This window comes from Carassius carassius, chromosome 8, assembly GCF_963082965.1.
Source record: "Carassius carassius chromosome 8, fCarCar2.1, whole genome shotgun sequence".
Taxonomy (NCBI): Eukaryota; Metazoa; Chordata; class Actinopteri; order Cypriniformes; family Cyprinidae; genus Carassius; species Carassius carassius.
The window spans coordinates 16,748,294-16,775,856 of record NC_081762.1 but is presented as its reverse complement, the minus strand read 5'-3'; the positions used below and the strand labels follow the sequence as shown (position 1 = coordinate 16,775,856).

The window sequence follows — 27,563 nt, the reverse complement described above, 5'->3', positions numbered from 1 at the left end:
ATACTAGCAATGGCATTGCTCTCACAGGTCATCATAAAGACGCAGGTAAGGTCATCCATGAAGTTCTCATTTATGACAGATTAATAAACAATGACATTTACTTTTTAAATATTCTGCATAATTATGATGAATTGTGTATTTGATCATTATGCCTGGCAACAAGTGCTCTAAACTGTTAGTTTAGTTTCTCTCTTGTATCACCAATGTCTCTTATAATAAAATATGGGATTACATTAATGTACAGTTCATACAGTGATTTCAACATATATGCACAAAGGACATCTGAGGTTGACATCAGTCAGACAGGGTTATTAAATACTAACACTGTAGCAGTAAAGTATCTCCTCAAATCCCCCATTGTTGTTCTATTGCATGACCCTGGCTTGTAGTCAAGACGGCAAGGTTTCTGCTGTCCTTGGTCCCTGTAAAATTTACGCCCATATAAAAAGGTAAATACCCTGCGAAGTCTTACTGATATAAGCTACTGATCGTCTCCCTATTACAGTTTTATGGACTGTGTAATTTAGATGGGCCCGGCATGGCTTCTTAGAACTCCTTTTGCTCCTCCCAGTCCTCTGCGGAGTCTTTACAGATTGCTGGTCTCAAATGCATTATCTCTTACGACACTACACACAGTTTATAGGATAACATGCATGAAGTCCTTAGTCCTGTGATAAACAAAATTTCATTTACTGTTTAATCTTAAATGAATGAATAACATTTTCTAGAATTTCCATCTGGGGTAAAGATAGGGACTTTTAACTGCAGTGGATATATTTATTAATCATGTAGTGTCTGTTCTCTGGAGGTGCATCAGAATTCTGATAAGAGGTCTTTATACAGTGGCATCCCATGACTTTTTCAAAGCAATAGAGGGAAATGTTGTGATTGCTGTTGTGAGAGCTATTAGATATGCAAGATAAACCATTATCTAAAATAAAATGACAACTAGCATGAAAAGTTGATAGTTTAAAAGACCCACAGGTCACAGGTTTTGATATCCTTGACTTTAAGTTGGAAAAATAGCCAACTGAGTGTTCCTTTAACACATTACTTTTCCATAAAAAAAAAAAAATTATATATATATATATATATAAAATGCTTTTTGTTGTAAACTTTTGTTAACAATGCAAGAAAAAAATTGTGACTCATATGAAATGAATAGAAAATAATATATTTAGTTTGATCTCTTCAGATCAACATTTGTTTAAATTGCTCTTGTCTGTAGAGGACAGATTGAAAAATGAGTTTTTAACTGTGTGATTAGTCAATAATGGTGGTCAGTCATTGACTGTTAGGCTGTCCATAATTGTCTCAAGCAGGAAACATTGTCTTCTTTGTGTCTCATAAAACATTCTCGCAAAAGCAGGGACAGCGTCTTCTCACATTGTGACACAGCACTACATAAAACTACACCTTAGCCTCCTTCAGGCCACAGCTGACAGTGCAGCAGTGACACTAGTGAACAGCTCAAGGAGACAACTTCCTTCAAAGAAACACGTTTTTTTAAAGTCTTTTACAAAAGGCACACACAATTCATAAATACACTGGATATTCTTTGAGGTTCAAACTACCAAAAACAATCTTAAGCAAAAGTAGTTTATTGTTTTACAATGATTGATCTGATTTGTATTGTACTGTAAATAAAAAAAAAGTGTCAACGGTGAAAATAAATTATGTTTTAAGGACAGATACTCTTATGCAAGTAGTTGCAGATTTAGTTTAAGTCGGATTGTTTTTTAATTTTTTTGTTGTTGTTTTTTTCAGTTGGGTTTTAAAACCTTATTTGAATTGCTAATACATTTTTTGGCAAAAATACAATCTTAGACGAAAAAAGCAAATCATTGAGTAACAAATTGAGGCTGTACACTGCTGTTTATCTTTGAGCTGAGAGGCACTCACTTTATGCAGAGATGGTATCCTGCTGAGCTCACAATGTGCTGCAAATGCCAGATCTAATGCATTCTGCATCTGTGCCGCATACGACGTAACATTATGCTACTTGCCTCTCATGCTCTCCCTCCTTGTCATCCCTTAAAGCTGTGAGGGGAACATCACTACTCGGGGAAGCATGTAGTGAAGATACCATATGTCAATAATAGAGCCTTTTTTTGAATGTGACATGGCTATTTAAATATAAATATATAAACCCTGTACTTTTTAAACTCGATTTTAACTCAACTCTGGGGTCCAGGTACAGCAAGATGTTTCTAGGGTGTTTATGAGAAAGTCAAGAGCAAATGGTAATAGTTCAACTGCTTTAAAAAAAAAAAAGTCTGAAAAGTGCTCCACATTATAATTTAATTGAAAGTGTTTATTTTCAGGTTTATATCTCTAAATGTTATATAAACATAGGTAGAAAAAATACATTTACAGATATTTTAACAATCTGCTTTGGCTTCAGTATAATAACAAAACATTTCATTTAGCATTATTTAATCTTAAACAATTAGATAAAAATATTTAATTAAATAAATACTTTTATAATTTTGGCAACAAAAAGTTGGAAAACCTGAATCAGTAGTTCTGTTTTTTTGTTGTTGTTGTTGTGGTTGTTGTTTTTTTTTTTTTCCAGTTCAAACATTTTTTTTGTTGTAAATATTCAACACCAAATCAGCATTTTCTAAGACTGGAGTAGCAGCTAAAATAAATTAAATTACAGGATTATATAACATTACAAAACATTTGTAAAATATTTTACAATATTACTGCTTTTACTGTATATTTGATCAAATAAATGCAGCCTTAGTATAAGTCTTTAACTTATGCACTTACAAGTAACTCTGCTTTCAAAATCCACCTTCAAAATTTCTCAGAATTTAAGGGGGAACGACTGTCTGGCAGTGTACATGGTTCATACAGTATGTGTACATGTTCCACTGAGAGAAAACGCATTATGCTTTCAATTGCGGATAGTATGAGCATTGAGATGTTGAAACGTTTCCCAAGACTCCTCAGTCCTATATTTGCAGGAATGCTCCATTATTAAATGGCCGTGGTGTTCTAGCGCTCCCCATGACCTGCCAAGGATAAATAATCTGTTTACTGTAAATTGCACCCCACTCCCCCCCAAATACCATCTGCCACTTAGAAGGCCGCTGTGTTAGTGCTGGCTAAAAATAGACCTTCTGATTGGCTCCTAAAGGGAAAAAGGCCCACATCACCCAAAACGCTTCTGGATTTGATGGATAACCCAAAAGAACATTGGCATGGGGTCGCCATCATTGAAGCCGCCTCCATCCAAATCATTTAGCTAATTTTGTTATCCGGGATGAACGGGAAAACAGAAGATAAGCGAATGACAGAAAGAGAACTTTTTTTAATCTCTACAGCGCTCTCTAGGGTGGGTTTGCCGGCCCAGCCACCTGTAATTGGCTTATACTGCCTTCTCTCCAACTCTTGTCACCGTGATTTGCCAGTTTGGTGATATGAGGAGACAGAAGTGCTGCTTCTGTGTCTCTTTGTGTTTGACTTTATGGGTTCTGGTAAAGTGTAACAGAGAGCAGAAATGCTGAGGGTAATTCAAACACCATGGCTCCCTGCAGTAATGGCACAAAACACTGGCGTTTATGGGCGAAGTGAGAGCGCTGCAGTCTTCTTCTTATTTCCTAGGAGACTGACTCCCCTACAACATCCATTTACACTCGTCATAATGACTATTTCAATAAATACCCAGATAAAGTCTGTAGGTGTAGCCGTGCTAGCAACTGAGTACTAGAGGAACTCAATATTTGCCAATCCATGCCATCTATGCTGCTACACCTCATCTAATTCCCAAGACATTATGGATAAAATCAAATGCACCATTCACAATGTCCAGAACAACATATTTTTCCTTTATCGTAAAACAAAGCACATTAACCTCTGTCCAAAACAACACAACTTTAAAGTAAGACGAAGGAAATACTTTCAAGATAAATCAGACTGTAATGGACTGCAGATGGCGGCCGTATCTTCGGCATGGAGATGTGTTTAAAGGTCACCAGTGGGTTTACAAGAGCCGTTAATGTTGCCGCTGCGTTTGAGTGATTTGGCCGATCTGTAGGAGAAGGGCTTGTTTATGAGTGGTTGGTTGCCCCCTCCTGTCCTGCAAGTGCACAGAGCTCATTCCAGCGGCCGTAAAAGTCCACAATTGCTCTGATTCATCAAAGAATTAGCAGGAATGTGACGGCTCTGCCGAGGTGCTCTTAACTGATCCAGGTGCAGATAGCAAATTAGCAGGAATCTTGACATGACAATAGCAGAAAATAGTACAGCAGCACTGGATGATGAAACTAAGCACATTGGAAGATATACTGTTGCATAGATACTGTTCAAAAAAAGTTTGCGGTCAGTAATACTCATTTTCCATTTGATGAATAAATACAGTAAACCTAATATTATGAAATATTATTGGAATTTAAAATAACTGTTTTCTGCTTGAATATATTTAAAAAAAAAAAAAGCTTGAGAGAGAAATGTTTTTGGAGTACAGGAACACTCTGGCACTCTTCTAAAGTCAGTTTAACATCATCACTTTAAATAAAATCACAGCACGTAGTTCTTGTTCTAGTTACCTCCTTAGAAAGTCGTGGTAAGCATTTTACTGAAAAGTACATTCACTTGTACCTTAAATAGGTTATTAAAGTTTCCTAAATGTGTATTCTCAAAGGATTTGCATTAATGCACTAGCACAGTTCACTTCATTTAACAAAGTTATCCATAACCTGCAAACCAATTAAAGTTTGTAGTGTTTTTTATTTTTTTTTATTTTTTTATCTTAATCAACCCTTGCAGTGATATTTATCCATGGAAACAGCATTGGGCTTTCTGGTTGAAAATACTTTATTCGGAACAATAGCGCCCTCTCTTACCATCAGCTTGTTCACTAAAGGGCTCATTCACCTGAAAATGAAAATTCTGCCGTAATTTACTCAGTTTTGGTGACTATATAACATATAACATATAACATTCTAAGATTTCTAAAAATATCTTGTGTTCGGCAGAAGAAAGTAAGTCATACTGTTTTGGAGCAGTGAGTAAATGATAAAAGAGTTGTAATTTTTTACAACTTACCAGAAAGTTACCGGATATTTTGTTTATTTTTCTAACAAAACCACAGCAGAACCAATGCGTGTCTCTCTAGTGTTGTTTGGTTCTTAAAGGAATCAGGGTTTTTGAATGAATCATTTGAGTGAATGATTCAATGACTCACTCATAAAGATAGGACTTGTCCAAATACCCACGGTTTGCAATCTTGTCCACTTGAGAGCAAACGCACGCAACAGAAAGTGTGTGCACAAAACAAAATGCCAAACCACAGCAGTTAACCCTCAACACATGTGTGACCTTTAGCTGAGATCTTGTCAGATGTCTCAGAAACCTTTGCAACGTGAGTTAAATAAGAATAATAATTAGATATTACACATGCTTCTATTGTCACAATAACAAAATAGTGTAATCTGACTACTGAATAGACATTTCGAATTTCATTTTAAAATTCAAAGTATTAAAATCGAATTTCTTTGCAAGACTATAAGTGTGTCTTACGCCCACCTGAACACTTGGGCCAAATGCGGGAAACATATCATGCAAGTAGACATAGTGTGGGTATTGGTTAAATGAATGAATCAACAACTCACTCATTAAGACCGTCACTTGTCAACCTTACCAGCGTACCGATGTAACCTACAGAAAGAATTACTAAAAAAATGCCTCCACTAATGAACAGACTGTCAGCCTGTCTAAAACAAACACAGAAAAGCGGTGTGACTGTCGAACTGTTTTATCAGCACTCTTGGAGACTCGTTGACCTGAGTTAACATAACATGATGTATTATATTGTCAATAATAAGCTGGAGGTCATATGAGTGAGCAATATTTTTTAAATGAAAGCAGTGCTGTTCAGAGAAAGGGAGGCATATTTTGGCGGACTTGAAGCATTAGGATCCTCTGGAGCTCAGACAACTGTCTGTCAGCATCTCATTGCAATGGTGGGGCTTGTGTTGGATGATTCTGCTTGACTGGCACGCAAAGCCCATCAGTCTCACATCTGAATTGCCCACGATAAGGCTTCATTACCATAAGTTTATTTTCTCCTATTGAGGTGGGCTGTCTGAAACAAAGGCCAGTTGATTATTTCGCTTGATCATTGTACCATTCAAAGCGACCGATTGCAAACGGAAGGGAAACAATGGGCTTTCCCAGAGGATCCCGGAGGCTGACATGCATACAGTAACAGGACTGGTGACACTGACGTGAGATCAGTACGGCCAGGCCTGACAGTACACCCATGGGATGCTCAAGAGCTCAGAGACACTGAATCTGAGCCTGTCAAGGCTGTCTATGGGTTTGAATGGCTGCAGTCCACCGAGGGTTTTGCATTTCAGCAGTCCATCACTGTCAGACAATAGCAACGTATTTGGCTGCTGGACAACAATATGATTTGTATTATTTGTAATATTATATGTTACTAATACACTTATGTGTATTGACAAGAAATAGGCGTTTTATGATCATTATACATCTATAGGAACATTAAAATGCCTCAAATTGTTTTAAATGCTTTCTGAACATGTCTTGAATGATGGTGCTTCCAATAGGTGTCTTAACCCTTAACTTAACTTACTGTAAGTAGTTGATACATGAATTTCTAAGACATCTAAATTATTAATCTGATCAAAACTTTGCCGAAAAACCTATTGCATACAATCTACTACATGCCTTCTGCCCTCTGACTGACAGCTTATACTTCATTAGCGAGTAAAAGACCTATTAGCATTATTCAAAATCTGTCCCACTTCAACTTTTGGTACATGTGTCTTTTTTCTGAGTTATTTCACAAGAATAACTTTTACTTGTATATTGTTAGTAATATTCCAAGATACATTTACTGGACTGCATATACTGTAAATAACCTTACTTGATTATCTGCTTTTAGAAAAAAATATATACATATAATAATAATAATAAATATATATATATATAGGACAAGCATTTTATGAAGAGCAAATAGAGCATTTTATGCAAGTAGTCTGCTATGCTGTTCAGAATCAGAATTTAATCTTTATTTATTTTTTAAGCTTCATATTCTCACTGTATCATATATGTCACAAAAGCACGATCAATCAAATATGATACAAAGTATAATACAAATGCAAACTTTTTTTTTGGAGGTTCAAATGGTTTCAAACCGTTTAATTCACAAGGTTAACTATCTTAAACAGCAATATTTGCTTGGTAAAGCAGCTTTAACCTATTGTTGCTAGTCAAGCGAGCACCCGCTAGTCTAGCAGCTTGGTCTAAACTGGCCTGCTTGAAAAGGGTTCAGTGCAAATGATTAATATAACCAATTCTAAGCAATGATTTCATGGTAGTATGTTGGACCAGAGCTGTATGCATAGAGGATTATGGTACATGAAAATGGGCTTTGAATGGTACAATAGCAACACAACTAAGAAGGAGAGAAAACGTGGGATTACATGTTGTTTTCTGCCCCTTAATGTGATTTTCTTAATGACAGTTTTACCTTTTTATGCACTTCAGTGAGGACAGTGTCGAGCTTGAGATTAGAGAGAATGCATTTTGCCCCAAAAGCCGATTAGCCTGATTTGAAACAGAGCCAAATTGAGTCTATTCTATTCTCATTCACAAAGAATGGGCAACTAAACGTTAAATATTCAGAGCAAGGCTTTGTGTTACCTAACGTTCTGTGTCTGTTTTCATATTACAGTTGAGCAGATTTTCATAAACCCTCAATACATTCAACACCTTTAAAGGGAAATCATTAAAAGATGTAGGCTACACTATGGATGGTAGAATTCCATTTGCATTTACAAAACTTAAATTATAAAAGGGAATTTGGTGCCAATTAAACATTCAGCCTCCGTTAGGTGCTTAAAGGTTACCTTTTTTTTTTTTTATTCTCTCCAACAATGTAGAATTTGAATTCTGTTGATCTTGACTGCCATCTGGTGGTTTTGCAGGGACACTTTACTCAAATTCTAGGCACTGCTAAACTTCCAGGTAGTTCTACACAGTAAGGTCTGACATCTCTGCGTACTTTGAAATGAAAATATAGTTCTAGGTAGGTCAGAAATAGCCTGGAGATATATTTTGGGTCAAAATGCCGTAGTAGTCTTGTCTTATTTGGTTCAGAGTGTCACCAAATGAGCCTCAGACCCTCACATTTCCTTCTTGTTTCACAACTGATGCCACATTCTGTGTGCAACATCACTATTATTATTTGGGTAGCCCTGAACACTGACCACCAAACGTAAATACAGTGCATAGGTAATTAGGCTACCTAAATTTGCTTGGAAATGATAGAGGAACGCTCTCTTTCTCCATTTTTCCAGAAGAATGGCAACACTTGGAAAGCAAATGTTTTGATTTCACAGTAGGCCCACAGCTAAATGAGTAGTTCATTGTGTTGTGAAGAACACAACATCGTTATAGCAAAGAGGAGAAATGGAGAAGAGATGGACAGAGATAACCGACAGCTACTCCAAAGTACTCCTTGATTCTTATCAGTAAAAAGTGATTAAAAGCCTACATTTGAAAGCTAAATGGACGACAAACTCCTACCTTCTTCTACTAAATTTCCAACCGGCAGAATGTGTCCTGCCCCCTGGTGGTTCTCCTTGCAATTGGCAGCAACTATTGAATTTAACGAGACTTGGGTCTCTGCAGAGCAAAAGTGGGTGTTTATGACTTTGTGGGAGTTTTCAAACTGCTGGGTGTTTCTAAATCATGCAATCAAAATGATTCCCCTTACCTAACCCCACCCCTAAAACTACCGTCACTATGACGTCAGCCAATCAGGTATCATTGTCTTAAAACACCCTGATCATGTAACTCCCATTACTTTCCCGCAGAGACCTATATTTCACTGAATTACTAAAACTACCTACACTATATGGACCAAAGTATTGGGACACCCCCTTCTTTAAAAGTGAAAAGGGCTCTTCCAAAACAGTAGCAACAAAGATGGAAACATCATTTATGTATGATAAAAAATTGCATTTCCATCTCTGTTGCATGTTTTGAAAATGTCTAAAATGACTGTAACCCATAAATACTGGTGTTTTTTTTTTCTTTTGTTTTTGGCTTAAGGTCTGCATTTAAAGTCACAACAGAAGTATGGACTCTTCTTTCTGCAGACCAGTCAAATTCTTCCTCAATCATTTCTTTTTGAACCTTATCTTATACAGTTATTGTCATGTTACAATAAAAAAAAAAGTCCTGTCCAAACTGTTTACTAGATTGTCATTATATGCTTTAACATTAGATTTAATTTCGAGGTCAACATTCAAGATTTGTAATCTTGGAACTTACTAAAGTAGTCAAACATGTTCATTAGAAGGGGGTGTCCCAGTACTTTTGTCCATAAACAAATCAGGGACAAATTCTCCACAAAGGCAATCACTGCTCTTACTAAAACACTTCATTCACTAATTAACATAACATAAAAAGTTGAATGAGTATATACAAATTGAAAATAAAATACATTTCAATGCATAAAGCTGTAGAACCCTCATTTGTAAAGAATTTCCACACCCTTCAAAGAGTTTTTTTTCCTAGTGTGTGATGATTGTTATTTTATTAATTAATTGCATTTGTGCCACTAAAGAAAATGCACCATATAAAATCACATTGCAATGCTTAATTGCTGTCGAGATGTTTATTTATCATCTTATTTCACATTCAAGCCTTTGTAATATATTTCTGAAAAGGAACTTTGCAAGTAACCGACATACTGTATCTACACATCCACTGTGAGCCACAATGATGGGATAACTTCAGCTTAACAGACACTTACATGAAGTTACATCTTCTCATGTGAGAGTTCATAGAGGAAGAATCTTCAAGACCTCCACAACTTAATGTGGGCAAGATGATGTTTTAGCACCGTTTCACCAAAATTATCGATGAAAACCATTACACAGCTGTCGGAGTCTCTTCCTTGAGTCTGCAAGCATGTGTGAATATGAAACAAGCCCTCCATATTCCAAAAAGGAAACATTTGATGCATATTAACAAAACAGCAATTTTAACATTAATCTCTAGCTTAAAACAAAAGCATTTATTTTATGTATTGAATGAAATGTGCACTGTATACGTAGCAGTTGCATTTTATAGAAGACCTCTAGAATGATTGCTTCTCTACAGATTACATGTGTGCCAAAATTGTAAATCAAATTTTAAACATGACCCCAGATTTCTTTACAAAGAGCACTACAGCATTCTTTAAATGACCTGAACCTAATCACTCAAACCGGACTGATACATTCAAGTGGAAGGTTGAAAGCTGAAAGCAGATGCACCTGACGAGATGAAATCAATCAGCAGCAATACTTTTCAGGCCACTGATAGTTTGACTTCAGTGTGAACGTCTAATGATTGCGGTTTTGGATTGTCTAGCATGCACACAAAGTGAATGTTGTCTAATAATCAAACTTTCTCCATGAACGATTCATGCATACAAGCTGCTATTGTAAAGTGCCATGATCGCAATAATTTTAAATGAAAGATAAAACCTTGGACCATATACAGAGGGTAATGTCTCCTTATATCACAAACATGGTTCACGTGTGCCTAATAAGATATGTGGTCCTGAATCTGATACGTATCCGATCTTTTGAAATGCGACCTCCGTCTGAACGGCCAGGCCACATGTATCCGACCCGTACGTCATTGATACGCTACAAACGTCATAATTCTGCATTGAAGTAGGCGGGAACGAGAAGATAAACTGATGAATTCTGTATTAGTGAAGCCACTCACATCAGTATCCCACCACTCCTGGCTGCGACTCCGCACCCACCAGTTTCTCTTTACCGACGTTGCTAACACTGCTCCACAAAACGCCATAGCCAAAAACCTTTCTCTCCTCGTTCTTTTTTAATTTTCTTCTTAAAATGAGAAGATTGTAATTGTGCTGGCTCCGTTGGGAAAATAACTTTAATATTGCAAAAAGAGCTCCGCTGTTGACTACACTGTTGTTGACATACATGTTTAACGTTAGCTACTTCCGCAAACAACGAGTGACGTCGTTGAGCGTTGAGTACTCTTCTGCGCATGCGGATCACTTCTGGGTCATTTCACGCTCACACAGGAGATCACAAAAGGTCCCATTTAATTGGAAATGTGAACGGCCTTGCAAAAAAAAACGATTTTTTTAAAAAAAAAATCGGAATTGAGCATTAAGCCTTGCAGTGTGAACGTAGCCTCTGTGGCTATGACCTGAAAATAAACACAAACGCCCAGACATGTTTAATGCATGTACAACTGTTTAACCCTGAAAAAAAAAAACACAAACCAGTCGAAGATAGATTTCTGGTCTTGTTCAAGCTTAGTTTGAACTGGTCTTGTTGGTATCCAAGCCAGGCTAGTTGCTGTAAGTGCCCTAAACCTGTCTGAAACCAGTAAAACAGACCAGCAAACCATCCAAGGCTGTTTATCAGCAGTTTCAAAGGGATCCTAGCTTCTTCTTTTCACATGCTCTAGTTTAAAATAAGATCATTGCATTTGGTTACTTCAGAAGCAGGTGTTAGGTTCAAACACACAGCACGCAAGCGGACTGCTTTGAATGAACTTCACACAGTGGCCATGGCAAACTGCTCTCCGGGCAGCAGTCAGAGTGAAACATTCATTTGGTCTCGGTCCAAACTGCAGCCTCAGTGTCCCAAAATGTTGTTCTCTCCGCCAGAGGCGACCCTGCACTCAGTAATGAGGAGAAAAGCAGTGCACAATACAATCAATGGTGCCATTATACTCTTGAGGTCAAACCGCAATGCTATGAAACGACAAACAGCAGCATGGATCCATCTAGAACGTATTGTTCCAAAGATCTGTGCCGACTGCTGAGCGTTAATAATTCTTTGGCTGAATGTGAATGTCCTGCTATGAGATGGATGTGAGAATCCTCATCCCCCAAGTCTTTATTTCTCCTGAGTTGAGAGCTAATGTGACAGAAAGCAAAGTCAAAGTGGCTTAGTTGTACCCTGTGCGTTAGAAAGTCGACCATACAAGAGTATCATTGCCGAACCTGATAGCACAGACACAAAATGGACATTTTCCTCAGCAGTATCAAAGTTTAAGATACTTACGGTCTTAAATGGCTTCTAGCTGTTCATTTATGACTGCAAACATGCTTATGATGAGACATAGACTGTTATACACACACACACACACACACACGCACACACACACACACACACATATATATATATATATATGATAAAAGTGTTTCAGAAATGAAACAAGCTTTGTTAACTGAAACTAAAGATGCTGTCGCATTAGCGTAATTTTGGCGAAAAACTGTGGGCCAAAAAGAGCAATTGTATATTGTCAACAGTGAAGTGTAAAGCACAGCTCACACAAAAGTCACACCAAGCAGGCTTCTGTTGGTCAACGTGGCAAATTCACAAGCAAAATCTGCAAGAGGAAATCAATCGCCCACAAACTCCAGATTCCTAACCAGATTTTGTATGTGCAAATTTGCCTGGAACCGGTAAATGTGCTCGCATCTTAAAGCTGACCAAAGAGAGAACAGAAAACCAAATCTTCAAGCGGATGTAGCAAAAACACATATCAATTTAAAACCTCAAAGCTGACATTTGGCTGAGAGGTGAATACACACCCTACATGGCGAATGACACTTCTATTCTCTCTCTGAGTATGGGACTGTTTGAAGGCAAGCATGAGAATCTGGCTCTGAGAATGAGGGAGGTAGAGACTTCATCTAATCGACTCCCCAAAGTGTTAGCTCCTACAATCTGTTCCCCTTCTGCTGTCAGTCAGTCGTGGTGCCAACCGAGCCCAACCAATACAGACACGCTGTCCCACTCTCTTTCTCTCTATGACATCACTTCCACATGTGCGACCCGAGCATTGGATTTGAACCGGGAGCAGCCGCCCCGCCCATGGGCTGCCCATATCCCATCATGTTACTGGCACCGTAGAAATTCATTCCTGCCATGTGTTGAGTCATCTGTGAGAGAGACAACAGAAACGGTTATTACAGGCAATTAACAGAAAACAACAATAACACTGCCATTTGGTAGATTTCATTTTGTTCTCCTTCATGTTGTTCCAAACACCAAACGAGAAACCTTATACCAGTTGTTTTTGTCAATACAGAACAATTAACAGGGACTGAAGCTTTCAAGGAAGCCCTCATGTTCCACAGGGAACTAGGAGACATAAAGAAAAGAGTGAAAAAAGTCTCAGAAATGCATCGTAAAAGAGCATCAGCATCTTCATCAGCCACACAACAGCTTCATTTGAGGAACAGATGAAATTTAAATGACTCTTAACTCAAAAAGTATGTTAACATTTATAAGAGTAAGAACAATAATGCTCAAAAATTTCGATGTTTGACATTTTTATTTATTTATTTTTCATTTTTGACAGAAGTCTCATGCTAACTAAGGCTGCAATTATCATCATTTATAAATACAGTAAAAATAAGTATTAGTTTGTGCAATATTATTACAATTGCTGTGTATTTTAACATTTTAAATCATTCCTGTGATGGGAAAGCTGTGCTCAAAAAACCTTTCTTATTATTATCAATGTTAAAAATGTTTTAACATTTTTTACGTATTTACGGTCACTTCAATGCATCCTTGCCAAACAGTATTATTTCTTTCAAAAGTTTAACTCACTGATAAGTGAGTTGCTGTTAGGACCTCACTAACTATCAGTGCATGAGAAACAAACCGAACTGTATCACTTAAATTTAGAAGACTTCAAATGTAGAGTATTAGTCTTATAGATACTTTTATTATGCTGATGCATGTTTTTTTAAGCTTGAAAACTACGGTCTACATTCATGATAAATACACGGGAAAAAAAACAAACAAAAGATTAACAGTACATTCTGTAAAATTCCTTCTTTTGTACTCCACAGAAGAAAGTAAGTCCTACATGATTGGAACAACATGAGAGTGAGTAAATGATGATTGAATCCTAATTAGAAATTTGAAAACGGGTGTTCCTGCAGTAACCAACCCAAAAATGGATTTGAGTTAAACATACATAAAAATGTGTTGGGCTACCACTGTGAACAAAGCGTAGTATATTTGCTGTTTCAAGTCAGCATGGTAATTGTGATTTCAGAGCTTGTCACCTGGCTGATGTTCCACTGCAGCTGTTGGGCCTGCTGTGCTCCATATGCCTGCTGAGGAACTGCTGCCACGCTTCCCATCATCCCGTTCTGCATTCCCATTACGCCCCCCTGCACCCCTGCCATGTATGGAGGTGCAGCTGCCACTCCAGTGTGCGGCATGACACCTGCCTGTCCCAGTATGTTCATCTGTGGAGCCATCATAGGCCCCATCACACCCTGCTGGGCACCCAGGGCCTGGTATTGGCCGTATCCTGCAGCAGGGACATAGCCCATCTGGGTTGCTCCCATGTACATGCCAGCTAAAACAGAAACAGATAAACATGCATAAACAGCACAAAGGGACAGAAACCATTTCAAATATGCCTTCATCCTGAAACTAATCTCACCATGAGCAGCCATGTTTGTTTGTGGTGCTGTACTGCTATACAGGGACAAGATTGAGTCCTTAGACATCTTTTTTCCGCTGTCCTCACTTTTGGAGGGAGGATCCAGAAACAGGCTGAGGTTTTCGGGCGCTGATGCTGCTACCCGTCCAGTAGGCATGGATCCTGAGCTAGGCTACAGTGGAGAACAAAAAAAAACTTGGTTGCATTATATGCATGAAACACTCAAAAAATGGATCCATGATAGTTAAAGGACAGTGAGAATGACGTGAAAACTCTGGGCTGTTTGAAAACCTTTACCGTGCTCCTGGAGGAGTTTGAGCTGCTGACGGCAGCAGGGAGAGAGCTGAAGAGGTCGAGGGCGGGACTGAGTTCAGTGCTTGGTTTGCCATTGGACACGGTAGCTTGAGGAGCAGGGGCATCTGAGAAAGAATGTTTTTCAACATCAAGCATCTAGATTGTGATTGTACTGATGTGTATGGTGTGCTTGTTAGCTTCTTACCTAGTCCTAGTAAGTCATTAACGGACTGTGACTGCTTTGGACTGTTTTTGAATTGTTGGGACTCATCTTTTTTCTAAAAGACAAACAAACATTATCATGTGTTAATGATGGAAACACCATTTTGTTATTTAAATGAGAGTCGTTCAGTCAAGATGTCAATTTGAAAGTCAATTTGGAAGGCTCCTTTAGAAATTTCTAATGGGATTTTAAAATCAACATGTTTTGTGGTTGTGTTCAGTTTATGTGTATGGGTATGCAGTGTATGGTTAGAACAAAGCATGAACGTCTCTTCAAATATTATTAACCACAATTGTACTTGGAAATCAAAAACTGCTATTCTAAAAACCCAAATAGGAATTTCTAAAGGAACGCATGGCTCAAAAAATTTTCTTCTAGATTTTATGTCTATAAACTATTGGCTCTAAAACAGGGGCAAGGGCCTCGATATGACTACAAAGTATATTATTATTATTAATATTAAAATAATTCAATTCTAATCTAAATTAGAAAGATTAAAAAAGAACATTAAATCAATGTGTACAATTACATGTATTGTTTTATTACAATATCATTTATTATTTGTATAGTTTATTATAATAAAAAATATAAAATGAAAAAAAAAATGCACAAATGCAGAAACCCACCAGCTTCATCTTTTCAAAAACAACAGGAGCCTCTTTCGTCACTGTCTCACTCTTTTCTTTCTGACAATGTAAAGAAAATTAATTTTATTATTTTACAAAATCAAAGTAAAAGACACAATTGCAATGACAATTGTTAATATCAACAAAGGACATTTCAGACCCTGAAGGACTGGATGTCAATGCATTTATCCATATATTTCTTCTTATCATATTTGTCACGGATAAAAATCTCAGCAGCTCTGTAAGGTGTAACTTAAGGAAACTTTTAACATGAGTGGAGAAGAAGCTCTAACGTTGCACACACACACTGTATATACAGTCAGCATTAAAGGATACTGGTCTGTCTCTGGGCGCTGGAAGCACTCTGGTAAAAAGGCCTCGTATAGTCGCCGAGCTTTGGCATTCCCCATCTCCTGAACAGACTGAGCACAACACAAACTCATCAATATCAATCAGCCATACACACAGATCACACATAAAAGCAGAAACCTTGATCCACAAAGCTTACCTGTATCTGCTCATGAGTCCACTGGTCCAGGTTTACAGATTTAACTCGTGATATGTGAACGCCAAGATTCCGATGGATTCCCGCACAGCGGATACAAATGAAGATTCCAAGATTCCAGGATGCCCATCTGGGACCTGATGGGAAAAGAAAACTACAGTTTAATCTATTTTTTAATTATAAAAATAGTCTAATTAATACTGAAATTCAGGAATATTCAAAAGTATATCATTACATCTTAAAAAAATAAACTTTTAATCAATCATTGTAGAAGAGCGATTAATTTCCCGGAATGCTCTAATTTATTCAAAAAGTTCTTTGTCACAAAAATTTGACACCAACATTCATTTTTGCAGATAGTGTCACATATCCTTTAAAATTCAACACGTTCCTCTTCCGGTCATTACAATTCAACTTCCTGTGGGGTGTGGCCAATTCAATTCAAATGGCATAATGTCAACTGAAAGTGAGCCAGTTCTCAAAATCAGAATTCAGCCCAACCCTGGCTGAAGCCATTTAATGAGTCAGTGAAGGAGAGAATGGACAGAAAAACACAGACAGAAGGGAGCGGGAGATAGAGGGAGCCTGCTGAGGAGTGATATTTACATTCTCCTGCTTGGCATTAGAAGAGAAAATAAGAAGCTTCACGCACTGCAATGACTAATCCAGTTTGGGCAGTCATGTGGACACATTGGCACAATGCTGATAACACACACCCACCAGCCCCTGCAGCATCTGTAGTCCTTCCCACTGCTCTTAAATCACAGGTAGCCTATATGAAGACACACAGTCATGATAAAGCCCACACTACCTTCAACAAACTCATCTGAATCAGAACCATGCCTCAAGGTGCATATATACGTGCTGTTATCACCATTTTTTATACTTCAAACACGTTATGTAACTGTACTCTCTTGAGACATGAGCAAGCTTCAAAGACGATGCCTAAGACAAGTATTGAGCTTTTCTTCTGACGCAATATCAGTTTTGGCCAGTAGGTGGCAGGACTACATTAAGTTATAGTTCTGGCTGGTCTCCTGACGTCACAGAGGATTGTTGTGGCAACAGTTCTGCTTAATTGCTTAAGAGTTCTATGGAACAAACACACAGCCTTCTGGGACGGTCATACCTGCTGTTCACACAGTGCACCTGCTCCTGCTGTGCTTATATTCATCTGAGTGGATCTAATCTGACACATAATAGACAGTTTGCCTCTAACCTTGAGTAAGCATCAATACGGCACGCCCATGGGCCGTCCGCTGACAGTCTCGCGCGTACTGCATACAAAACTCAAAAGCACTTTTAAAAATAACAAACTCCAATCAGATTCTGAGGGTTGTGTGGAAGAAGTAACTGGATTTGACAACGTTTGCTCGGCGTTAAATCTAAAAAAAAAAAAAAATAGTTTGAGTAGGAAAGGAAACAATCATTTTAACAATTCTGTTTGTTCAGCAATTATATGGAATGATTCTTTTAGTAGTTTTATTACAAAAAATAAATAACATACTTTTATTTAGCAGGAATGAATTAAATTCATCAAAAGAAAGTGTAAAAACTTTCATATGTTTTTTATTTAATATTTTAATAATTAGCATTATAATATTTATTTTTTAAATTCTGTTCTTTTGAACTTCCTATTCATCAAAAATAATCTTTTAAAAATGTACAATAGTTTCCACCCAAAATGATAATCAGCACAACTGTTTCCAATAATAATAATAATAATAATGTGTCTTTGCACCAAATCAGCATATTAATGTTTTCTGAAAGATATGCTGTTATACTGAAGATGTAGTAGCTTCTGAAAATTACATTTTGCCATCACAGGATTAAAGTAGAAAACGGTTATTTTTAATTATATAATATTAACAATAATGTGTTACACTTTATTTTCAGGTGTCCTTGTTACAGTGTAATTATACATTTAAGTACTGGGCAATATTATTTAACTACATGTATTTACTATATGGTTAGGGTTATGCTTGCATGTATATGCATAATTAAGTGTTTTTTTAATAGTAAGTACATGTAAAGTGTAACAAGGACACCTTAAAATAAAGTGGTATCTAAAAATTGTATATTTTTGAACAACAAACAATATGATGGCATATTTTATTCATGAATATAAAATTGAAAAGAACCTTATAAATAAACTAAATATTCACAAACAGAACTTATATATGTGAAATAAGTTCTTCAAATAAATGAACTAACAAAAGCACCACTGGTTGAGCCATATAACTAACAAACATACATTATTGCACTCTTCATATTATTGTGATATCATCTGATGCTATTTCAGATGCACTCACTCCTAAACAGCACATAAAACAAATAAACTGTGGATGGGAGCCTTAAATGTCATTCAGATGGTCTCTTCCTGTTTAAGTGGGCGGAAGTGGACCAGTCTGTATTCTGGAAATCAATGGAGAGGCTATAAGCGAGACCATCTAACCTTGTTTGTTTTCAGTTTCTTTGTAACTGAAAAAGCTGGGAAAGCCAAAATCCAATCATGAAATCTGAGCTCTGATATTTATTCCGCTATAAATGCGTTGATTTGGCCCTTAGAGGAGCACCAGGGCTTGGGTTTACGTCTGCAGTATGCTCACGGTCAACTGAGATTTGGCACAGGCTCTAATGTGAGATGGCCCTGTGCCAGAGGAAAGGGATATTCCCAACGGGATGCATGCTGGTTCACTGCAGCTGTATAAAACACAATTTTCATGAGCTCTTGTGTGCTATGGGCCTCTTTAGATTACCTATTCATCCTCCACCTACAAATATCCCTCCTCTCTCTCTGTCTCCCGCTGAACCCTGCATGGCTAAGGGGTAATCAGCTTGAGCGGTATTACTGGAGGATGTCAGCTCAAGCACATAGAGAGAGAGAGAGAGAGAGAGAGAGAGAGTTTTCATGTGGGATGGAGGACGGACTGAAGAACATGTGCGGCTGTGATAAACAGACATGTGGAGTCAGGCAGGTTTCAGGGTGAAGCACAAAAGAGATGCAGAACTGAACAGATTCGCACAAGCAGATCACACTTATTAGCATGTTAGAGCGAAGCACTAATAAGAGGCTGAGAAAGGACACATGCCAAGCCACCTGTTTATTAGTGGTAATGGCTAAGCCAAACTTCACCATGCTTGTACTCACAGTTTGGGATTTGAAGCCAGTGGGAAAATAAACAAGATACCTTGAATAGACAGCTTATAGATGAGATGTGTGTTGTTTTCTTTCTACCTGATTAGGATTAGGATTTTTGACCTGGTAGATGATGAAACAAGAGCAAAACATCCCATTGATTTATAGAGGAGAGCTTGAGTCTTCCCCAGATTAACCTATAGCAGCAAGGGAAATTACTTTAGGGCTAAACATTAAGGATGGCTCTTACACCGGTTTTTAATTTGTAATTATAATTATTATTATTTTTGGTAGGCACAATAGTAAAGAGGCAATGCAAGGCAAGTTTATTTGTATACCACATTTCATACACAATGGTAATTCAAAGTGCTTTACATAAAAGGAAGTAAAATAATCATTAAAAATAAATGAATTTAAAACAGTTAAGAATAGAAAATGATTATAAAATACAGTGCAAGGTAGCACAGTGCTCATTCAATAAATGCACAGCTAAACAGATGAGTTTTGAGTCTGGAATTAAATGTGACTAATGTTTTAACACATCCGATATCTTCTGGAAGCTGGTTCTAACTGCGGGTGGAATAATAGCTAAAAGTAGACTCCCCTTGTTTTGTGTATTTCTAACTGACTCTATCCTAATGATCTGAGTGGATCCTGAGTGGAATGAGCATCACAGCTCAATATTACCTAAATGACCACCACAAGAATCTTGTGCTTTATTAAACGGTGTCCAGTAGCTGGCTAACACAGACAAGATTTTATCCCCATATATTTGTTGATAAATACAGGACAAGTATATAAATAAATATTAAAAAAACCTTATGTTGTACTTGATTTATAAATACATTAAAACATGAAATAGAACACATTATGTACTTTAAATAAATTTTTAACCGGCAGCCATATCACCCTGGAGCCCAAGACCGGTTGGCCACTGAAGCTAAGCAGGGCTGAGCCTGGTCAGTACCTGGATGGGAGACCTCCTGAGAAAACTAGGTTGCTGCTGGAAGTGGTGCTAGTGAGGCCATCAGTGGGTGCTCACCCTGTGGTCTGTGTGGGTCCTAGCATCCCAGTGTAGTGATGGGGACACTATACTGTCAACAAGCACCGTCCTTCGGGTGAGATGTTAAACCGAGGTCCTGACTCTCTTTGGTCAGTAAAAATCCCAGGATGTCCTTCGAAAAGAGTAGAGGTGTGACCTCGGCATCCTGGCTAAATTCGCCCATTGGCCTCCGACCATCATGGCCTCCTAACAATCCCCATGTCTGTTAATTGGCTTCATCACTCTGTCTACTCTCCTACAGTAAGCTGGTGTGTGGTGGGCGTTCTGGCGCAATATGGCTGCCGTCGCATCATCCTGGTGGTGGATGAGGACATACCACCTGACTATGTAAAGTGCTATATAAATGTAAGGAATTATAATAATAATAATAATATTTAATATACTAATATTATGGGACCAAATTAAAATATTCTAATGTAATTTATTCCTATGATGAATTTTCACCAGCCTTTACTCCAGTCTTCTATTATTGTCACACGATCCTTCAGAAATTATTCTAATAGGCTTATTTGCTTCTCAAGAAATTGTATTATTGTTATTATCATCAATGGAGATTTTTTTGTATTACAATTGCATGAAGTATTCTTTGACAAATAAAAAGTGCAAAAGAAAAGCATTTTTTTAAATATTTTTTTGAATGGTACTGTATAGTGTAAAATGTTGCTAAAATGGTATGTAGGCAGATCAAATCAGAGCTACTGGCAGACACCATTTTTAATATGGAGCCCTGCATTTCTTTTACACAGACAACTGTTGATCTACAAGAGTGAACACCTTCCCTCCAGCTTGACAGGAGTCTTTTTTACAGTGTCTGTGTGGAAATGTACAGAGCCGCAAAGCTGTCTTAATGTTGCTGTTAAAGTTACATTAACATGCTGTGATCTACAATGTGTTCCTCTGACAGACAGCACTCTAGTCTGCCAAAAGAGGGATGCAAGAACACACACACGAGAGCGTTCCTGAACCAAACAACAAGAAAGAAGAAACGCAGAAACATGGACTTTGGTTGGCCCTGCTGTCAGAGGATGTGTACCAAACAAACATGAGGCCTAACACACAGATAGTGGACATTCTCTTGAATCCATAGAAACTAGACAAACCTGTTCAGGATGCATTAGATGCATTAGTCATTAGAAGCTCTAAATGGATCGGAACTAAGAAAAGCATTATGGGGGAATCACAGACCAGGCTGTGAACTAAAGACCCAGTTTCTCCAAATGGCTTGAGGGATTGCTGGTCTGTAAGGCTGCCAGTTTTTCTGGGAACCTCAGGGCTTCTCCTATCGCAAAATAACCAGAGGACATGAACTGACTCTGGCACTCTCAGAGCAGATGGGCTTCTTGTTTTATTCAGGATAAAAATTCATTGAAGACAGGCCTTGTTCTTAATTATGTAGACATTAAGTCTGCAGTCTGACTCTCAAGCTAATCTCCAAAGCCGACAGGACACTTGGAGAACGGGGCTGGTTGTAGCCCTGTTATGATGGCTCTCATAAATGGAGGACGTCTGCAACACCTAGCAGTAAAGATACAACATTACTAACACCAGTCTTTGAACCAAGTATTAATTCACACGACCATTTTATAAGTGTGCCAAAGCAGAGACCACGCAGGTCAGACCCTGGGAATGTGCAGACTACAGGAACTAAAGTTCACATTTCCAGACGCTCTATTTAAATGAGGGCTGCCAAAGGCAATGTGTAATATATAAAGATAAATCATATTAAAGGAATAGTTTAATACATTTTTAGTGCTAAAGGGATACCCAAAAAATTAAATCACCCTCATAATTAAACATGTTGTTCCAAACTTCTTTGAGTTTCTGTCTTCTGTTAAACACAAGCAAAAAAAAAGCCATTTCGAAGAACCAAAATGGTGACAACATCTTCTTTTTTGGGTATTCTTTTAACATTAAAAGTTCATTGCATATTTACTTTAATGTCTTAACATCTTAAAATATATTCAAATTAAACACTTTAGATCAGTTGTTCATATTTTATTGTTTATTTAGCCTCTTAACCAATGTTCCTGCACTGTAGAGAGTACTAAATAAATACTTAGTTACAGTGAAGTGAAGAGCATCATGTGGCAACCATGTGAATAAAAGCCTTTCATTCATTTCGGAGTTGTGCATCAGCTTCTAGAAATAACAACTGTATAACTCAAAACTAAATGTTACAAAGAGATAGTGATGCTTCCAGCACATGATGCAGCTCACAAGGAATCAACATCTTATTTGGCCTATTAAAAATGATCAGAAAACTCAAAGAAGGGTCTTTGCAAATACATTCAACTGGTATCCTTGTATGTTCTTGTTTATTAGATGCCATTACAACCATTTTCTCATTTTCTCACAACAACTAGTTTTAGTTCATGAATTTAGAGGTTTCTTTCCCAATAAAACACATAACCAACTCCATTTGATTGGCCTTTCTGATGAAGTAAAATTGCTCGGGAGCTCACCTAGTAGAGCACAAGCCACGATAAAAGAGGTCAAACACTTATGACAGCAAGCTGAAACAACATGGTGAATATGTTTTTATCTCAAGTTTGCTTTTGTTAACACTTGGTTATGTTGGATTTGATATAGGTGCTATGCATTGTGTTATTTTTCAAATGCGAAATATCATTCTAGTGACAATTTGCATCTAGTGTGGTTGAACATTTTATTTTGAAAGCGAAAGCAAAATGCACGAGCAAAAACAAATCATTTTGAAGAAATATTGCAACAGACACATTTTTCCAATGAGCCCGTGTTGGAACAGAAGTACATTGGCTCCTCGGTGAGAGACTGAGAGGATCTATAAGGGACAGCCATCATGTCCTCCAGCGTCACATCCTCAATCCACTCCAGCCTCCACAGCGATATCTCCATGACAACGGCAGAACAAGAGAATGCAAATGAGTATCATACCAAGGTGTTCTGGGAGAAAAAGTCACATGTAAAACCACTTCCGTTCTCTGATTTCCATTTCATTCAGCTGTTTAAACACAGACTGTCCCCCACATACAATCAAACTGCCACTAAACAATGAAATGGAGGAACTGAAAGGACCACACACACAATGAGAAAGGATGTAAGTGTAAACGATGACAGACATGAAGATAAGAAACAGTCCTTTAATGAGAGATGCACACAGTTCCAGCAACACAATGAATCCATTGTTAAATGCCGGCATCAGTTGAACTCCAGAGATTATTATATCCAGGGGTGCACATAATCTCATAAGAGAACCTGGAGATTTGGTTTGGTCCTCACACTGCATATAGCGTGACCCATTAAATGCAGCTATAAAAAATGAATTAATAATAGTTATAATATTATTACACTTTATTTAGTTTTTTAAAAATTAAATAATAGTAAATAAACTAAATAATAGTGTGTGATAATATTATTAAAAATAAAAAGGAGTCCTAGTATTAAATATAAATGCATTTATTTTATTGTAAATAAACTTAAAAATAAAATGTTTACTACTACTTTGTTTGTTTGCCTCTTTAAGAAGAATCGGTTTATGTATTCCCCAATTTTAAGTCGCTTTGGAAAAAAGCTTCTAAAAATAAATAAACAAAAGCGTTTTCATCATATTCAAACTTATAATCAGCAGGCTTTTATTTTGGCAGGTTGCTGGCAAGTAAGTATACGCGCTTTCGGATTTAGCGCTGCTGATTAAAGAGCGTCAGTGGATTGTCACACTTTTGTACTGTGCTTTGAAACGGTAGGCATAGCCTAGATTTATGCTTTCAGGTTGAAAATAAAACTTATATAGTACAGTTTGTGATCCAAAATGGTAATTGTGCATTAACAGCTGTCAACCATGTCGGTACGCAAATGCGCTGTCAGAACATGTTTATATTACGATTTATTTTATTTTGATCGCGCATGCAGACCTGCAGACCACTTATGTGCACCCCTGATTATAGCTACTTGTATAACCTCCATGATTGCAGCTGAACTTTAAATTACAGACTGCTGAAAGTGAGCTTCAGCCAAAACAGGAAAAAACAGCTACCTAGTTACCACCACACAATGTTGCTAGCATAACAAGCTTAAAGGAAGCCATCAAAGGAAATCTATAGAGTACTTAAACTCCGTTACTGCAGCTTCCTACAACAACAACAACACAATAGCTGCGCCTATTTCTGAGTGTGCTTACAATCATTTACCGTGGACAAAAATGTGAATTTTGTGCCCTGCAGACAAAACACATGGCAGGGCAGTACCAACACAATACTCTGTCTATCACATGACACTCTTCAACAATGACAACGATCTTCCCTATGATGCACAACTCGTGTGCTGTGGAAACTGTGTAGCCTGTAAAAAGAAACACAGGACTATTTCCACACCTAAAACTCTTCAGCACAGGTTGCTAATTAGATCTTTGAACCACCTGCCCTATTCAGATGTCTGAAGGCATAGTATCACTACAGCAAAGTGCTATACAGAGAAGCAGTAATGAGTTCAAAAAGCACAAAATGTCAAAGTCAAGAGCCAGTTAACCATTAAACACAACTTCCACCACAGTTGAAACACAAAATACAGCTTTTTTTTTTTTTTTTGTGTGATTACATGTGAAAATGACTTGTGCATTGATAATCTAACCTGTTAGCCTGGCTTGACCTCTGCAAGCTGCTGTTTACAAGACTGAATTTTACTGCTTGTAGGATCATTTCCTTTTTTTTCAAAGCGAGGAAATGGTGTGGCTGTACTTCCCATGCTTCTCCTCCTACCCCAGGGTAACAATGTTTAGACATATTTGTGTTTCGGAGTATGAAAAAGGGAACAGACATGTTACCCAACCAAGTGGCACTTTCAAAGCAAGTAGTGGAGCATTCAAAAAAGCTCAGTACAAGGCAGTACAAGACAGGGAGGGCTGGGAACAGATTACATCTGACCAATAGCAGCCGGCCACTCAGAACAAGGAGAAGGGCAGAACTGTGTCCCATTAGGGCTGGAGGTCAAACAGGGAAGTCTGCCAACATAAAGTGTTTGAAAGCAGAATCACAGAAGCAGCATAGTTTAGCTAGTGCAGCTGTTTATGTGTGTATTGTGATTTGTGCAATGTTGTGCAACACAAGATAATGCGAAATTTAACCACAACAGCAGTATCCTCTTATTGCAATCTCAAATTGAAAACAAAATGTTATTTCAACTCTTTATCCCATGGCCCAATCAATACAGTGGTTATTTAGAAAAATAAACAAGCAAATAAATAAATAAATAAATCCTGTATCCATTAAGAAAAAAAAAGAAAAAGAAAAAAAAGGTTGTGCTGATGCAAGAATTAGTTGCAAAAAAAAAAAACAGCTGTATTGCACAAGGCCTACTACTTTGACTAGTGTTTTCTTTTGCTTAAAATTTTACATTGTAGCTGACAAAGTGAGAAGATACATGCTTTGTTGTTTTGTATGCATGCGCAAAACAGCAGGATGTTTTCTGTTGTCTCTTAGTAGACACAAGATTTAATAAAGGATAGCTGTATTTTTGTCGAGTAACATTTGTTTATGCACCACACCTGCACAGATATTATGTGTGCGTGCAGATAATTCACACCAGACAAATGGCGATTTATTAACGTGAATCGGTTCTTTTTTAGTTTTCAAAGAATTAGTATGAAAACAATGCAGGTAATTAATATTTGGACTTTGTCATCACGTGGTCCTTTTATGCAATAAAACATTTTAATAAGGCCATCGAGACATATTCCTGGTTATGATTTTTTTAAATTAAGTTTTGTTAATGAAGGTGTATATTTCATGTGTCCCAATTTAGTGCAGCCAACCAGTTTATAAAAAAAAGTATTTTTTAGAACGTCAATAATTGCCATTTACTTTACACAATATTGAAAAGTTTTGAAAAATGCTATTTTTTAATAAACTCGTTTCATATGCCTGTAGATAAAAAACAAATCAAGTCATACTCGTGTTTAACTTACTGTCATTTTTGTAGCATTTCTCTCTCATTAGCCTACTGTTGGATATGTCAAGAGACAGTTATTACAGTGAGCGAGCTGTTTCTGGCTTAAAACTGTCTTACAAGCCTTTCAGGAAACATGCAAACCCAGACAGGTTCAACCGATTCATCAAAAAGATCCGATTCATCATCAAAACACCCAACCAAACTGATGTAAAACACACAGGGCCTAACCCAAACCTCTCTCACACACACAAACACTGACCATAAACTCAGTTTCTAACTATTTATTTTGTATTTGTTCAATTCAAAGATACTGTGAAATATGAATCTTACCTTTGGCGTTACAATCAGCGCAAAACTTGTTTTCCTCCAGCGCAAGAAGAGATGTGAGAACAGTCTGATAGCGGTCAATGTCTTTGACTGATTTACCCGTCATCTTCAGAAATCAGTATCTCACTGATATACCTACTCCGTATTCAATAGTCCAACGCCGCTTAGAAGATGTTCAGATGTGAGTCCGTTAATGAAACACACCGGGAAGTGGATCTCTGTCTGTCACAACGGCTGCTGCTGCAGATGAAGAGAAAAACACACACTAACGTTACTGTACTGCTGGCTTCCGCTAATCATACCAGGAAGAGGAAAAGGCATTGAACCACTGCTCATATAAAAACACCACCATATTCCTCGCAGTACATTCGCTGGTCCTTAACAGACAACTTTCCACCCGCAGTATCAGAGACACATATCGAGTAACCTAACGTTATTACTCTCGCTTAGTCACAGCACTGCCTCTGTTGTGCCTACTTCTGGTCGCCAGACATGTGCTGTTTAAAAACATTCAGAGTGTAAAAGATGGCACAACTAAATCCGTTTTTTTAATAGACAACTGCGGTCGTGATGTTCGCTGCTCAATGACGTGAATTACAACCTCTTTGTGTAATTTGAAGAATATGGGAAATTGCGCCACACTGCGGGGGAAAACGACACTGCGAACACAGTGTAACATTCATTCATGGTCGTGTTGTCACGCAGGCATGATGTTTTAAGGATAATTTCTTAGTAGCTTACTAACAAGTCAAAAGTGAAATTAATCGAATATTTCAAACGCAGTAGGGCAGGCTATACAGATTTTAGCAGAAAGGTTGAAAATGTGTTCCCAGTTATTATTATTATCATTGTTTTTTATTGATTCATGTGTTAAAATTAATGAATTAAAAAGATTGTGACAATGATTGTGTTCAGTGATTTTTAGTGTTTACATTTAGTTTAACAGCCCATTATAGATTATTAAA

At 37.5% G+C, this 27,563-nt stretch overlaps 1 protein-coding gene across 2 annotated transcripts; it reads right to left on the bottom strand.

The window, feature by feature from the left end:
• Positions 1 to 12,190: 12,190 nt before the first annotated feature.
• smap2 (small ArfGAP2) lies at positions 12,191 to 27,186 on the bottom strand. 2 transcript variants are annotated; one of them, XM_059556458.1, is made up of 10 exons: positions 26,602 to 27,186; positions 16,151 to 16,284; positions 15,979 to 16,064; positions 15,803 to 15,881; positions 15,643 to 15,702; positions 14,999 to 15,071; positions 14,791 to 14,918; positions 14,500 to 14,671; positions 14,114 to 14,412; positions 12,191 to 12,973 (listed from the first exon to the last, which is right to left on the bottom strand). In XM_059556458.1, exons 1-10 carry the CDS (start codon positions 26,702 to 26,704, stop codon positions 12,848 to 12,850), a joined length of 1,260 nt encoding a protein of 419 aa, XP_059412441.1. In that variant the 5' UTR covers positions 26,705 to 27,186; the 3' UTR covers positions 12,191 to 12,847. The 2 variants fall into 2 exon arrangements, with proteins under 2 accessions (XP_059412441.1, XP_059412442.1); XM_059556459.1 differs by having other exon boundaries at positions 14,797 to 14,918; positions 26,602 to 27,185.
• Positions 27,187 to 27,563: the final 377 nt, after the last annotated feature.

Bases quoted from the DNA above. Each gene is read 5' to 3' on its own strand.
- smap2 (XM_059556458.1), bottom strand. From the start codon at position 26,704: ATGACGGGTAAATCAGTCAAAGACATTGACCGCTATCAGACTGTTCTC. The intron at 16,065-16,150 runs GTAAGCTTTGTG...TGTTGTGCTCAG, and splicing joins GGACTCATGAGCAGATACAG to TCTGTTCAGGAGATGGGGAA. The intron at 15,882-15,978 runs GTATCCTTTAAT...TACACCTTACAG, and splicing joins CAGCGCCCAGAGACAGACCA to AGCTGCTGAGATTTTTATCC.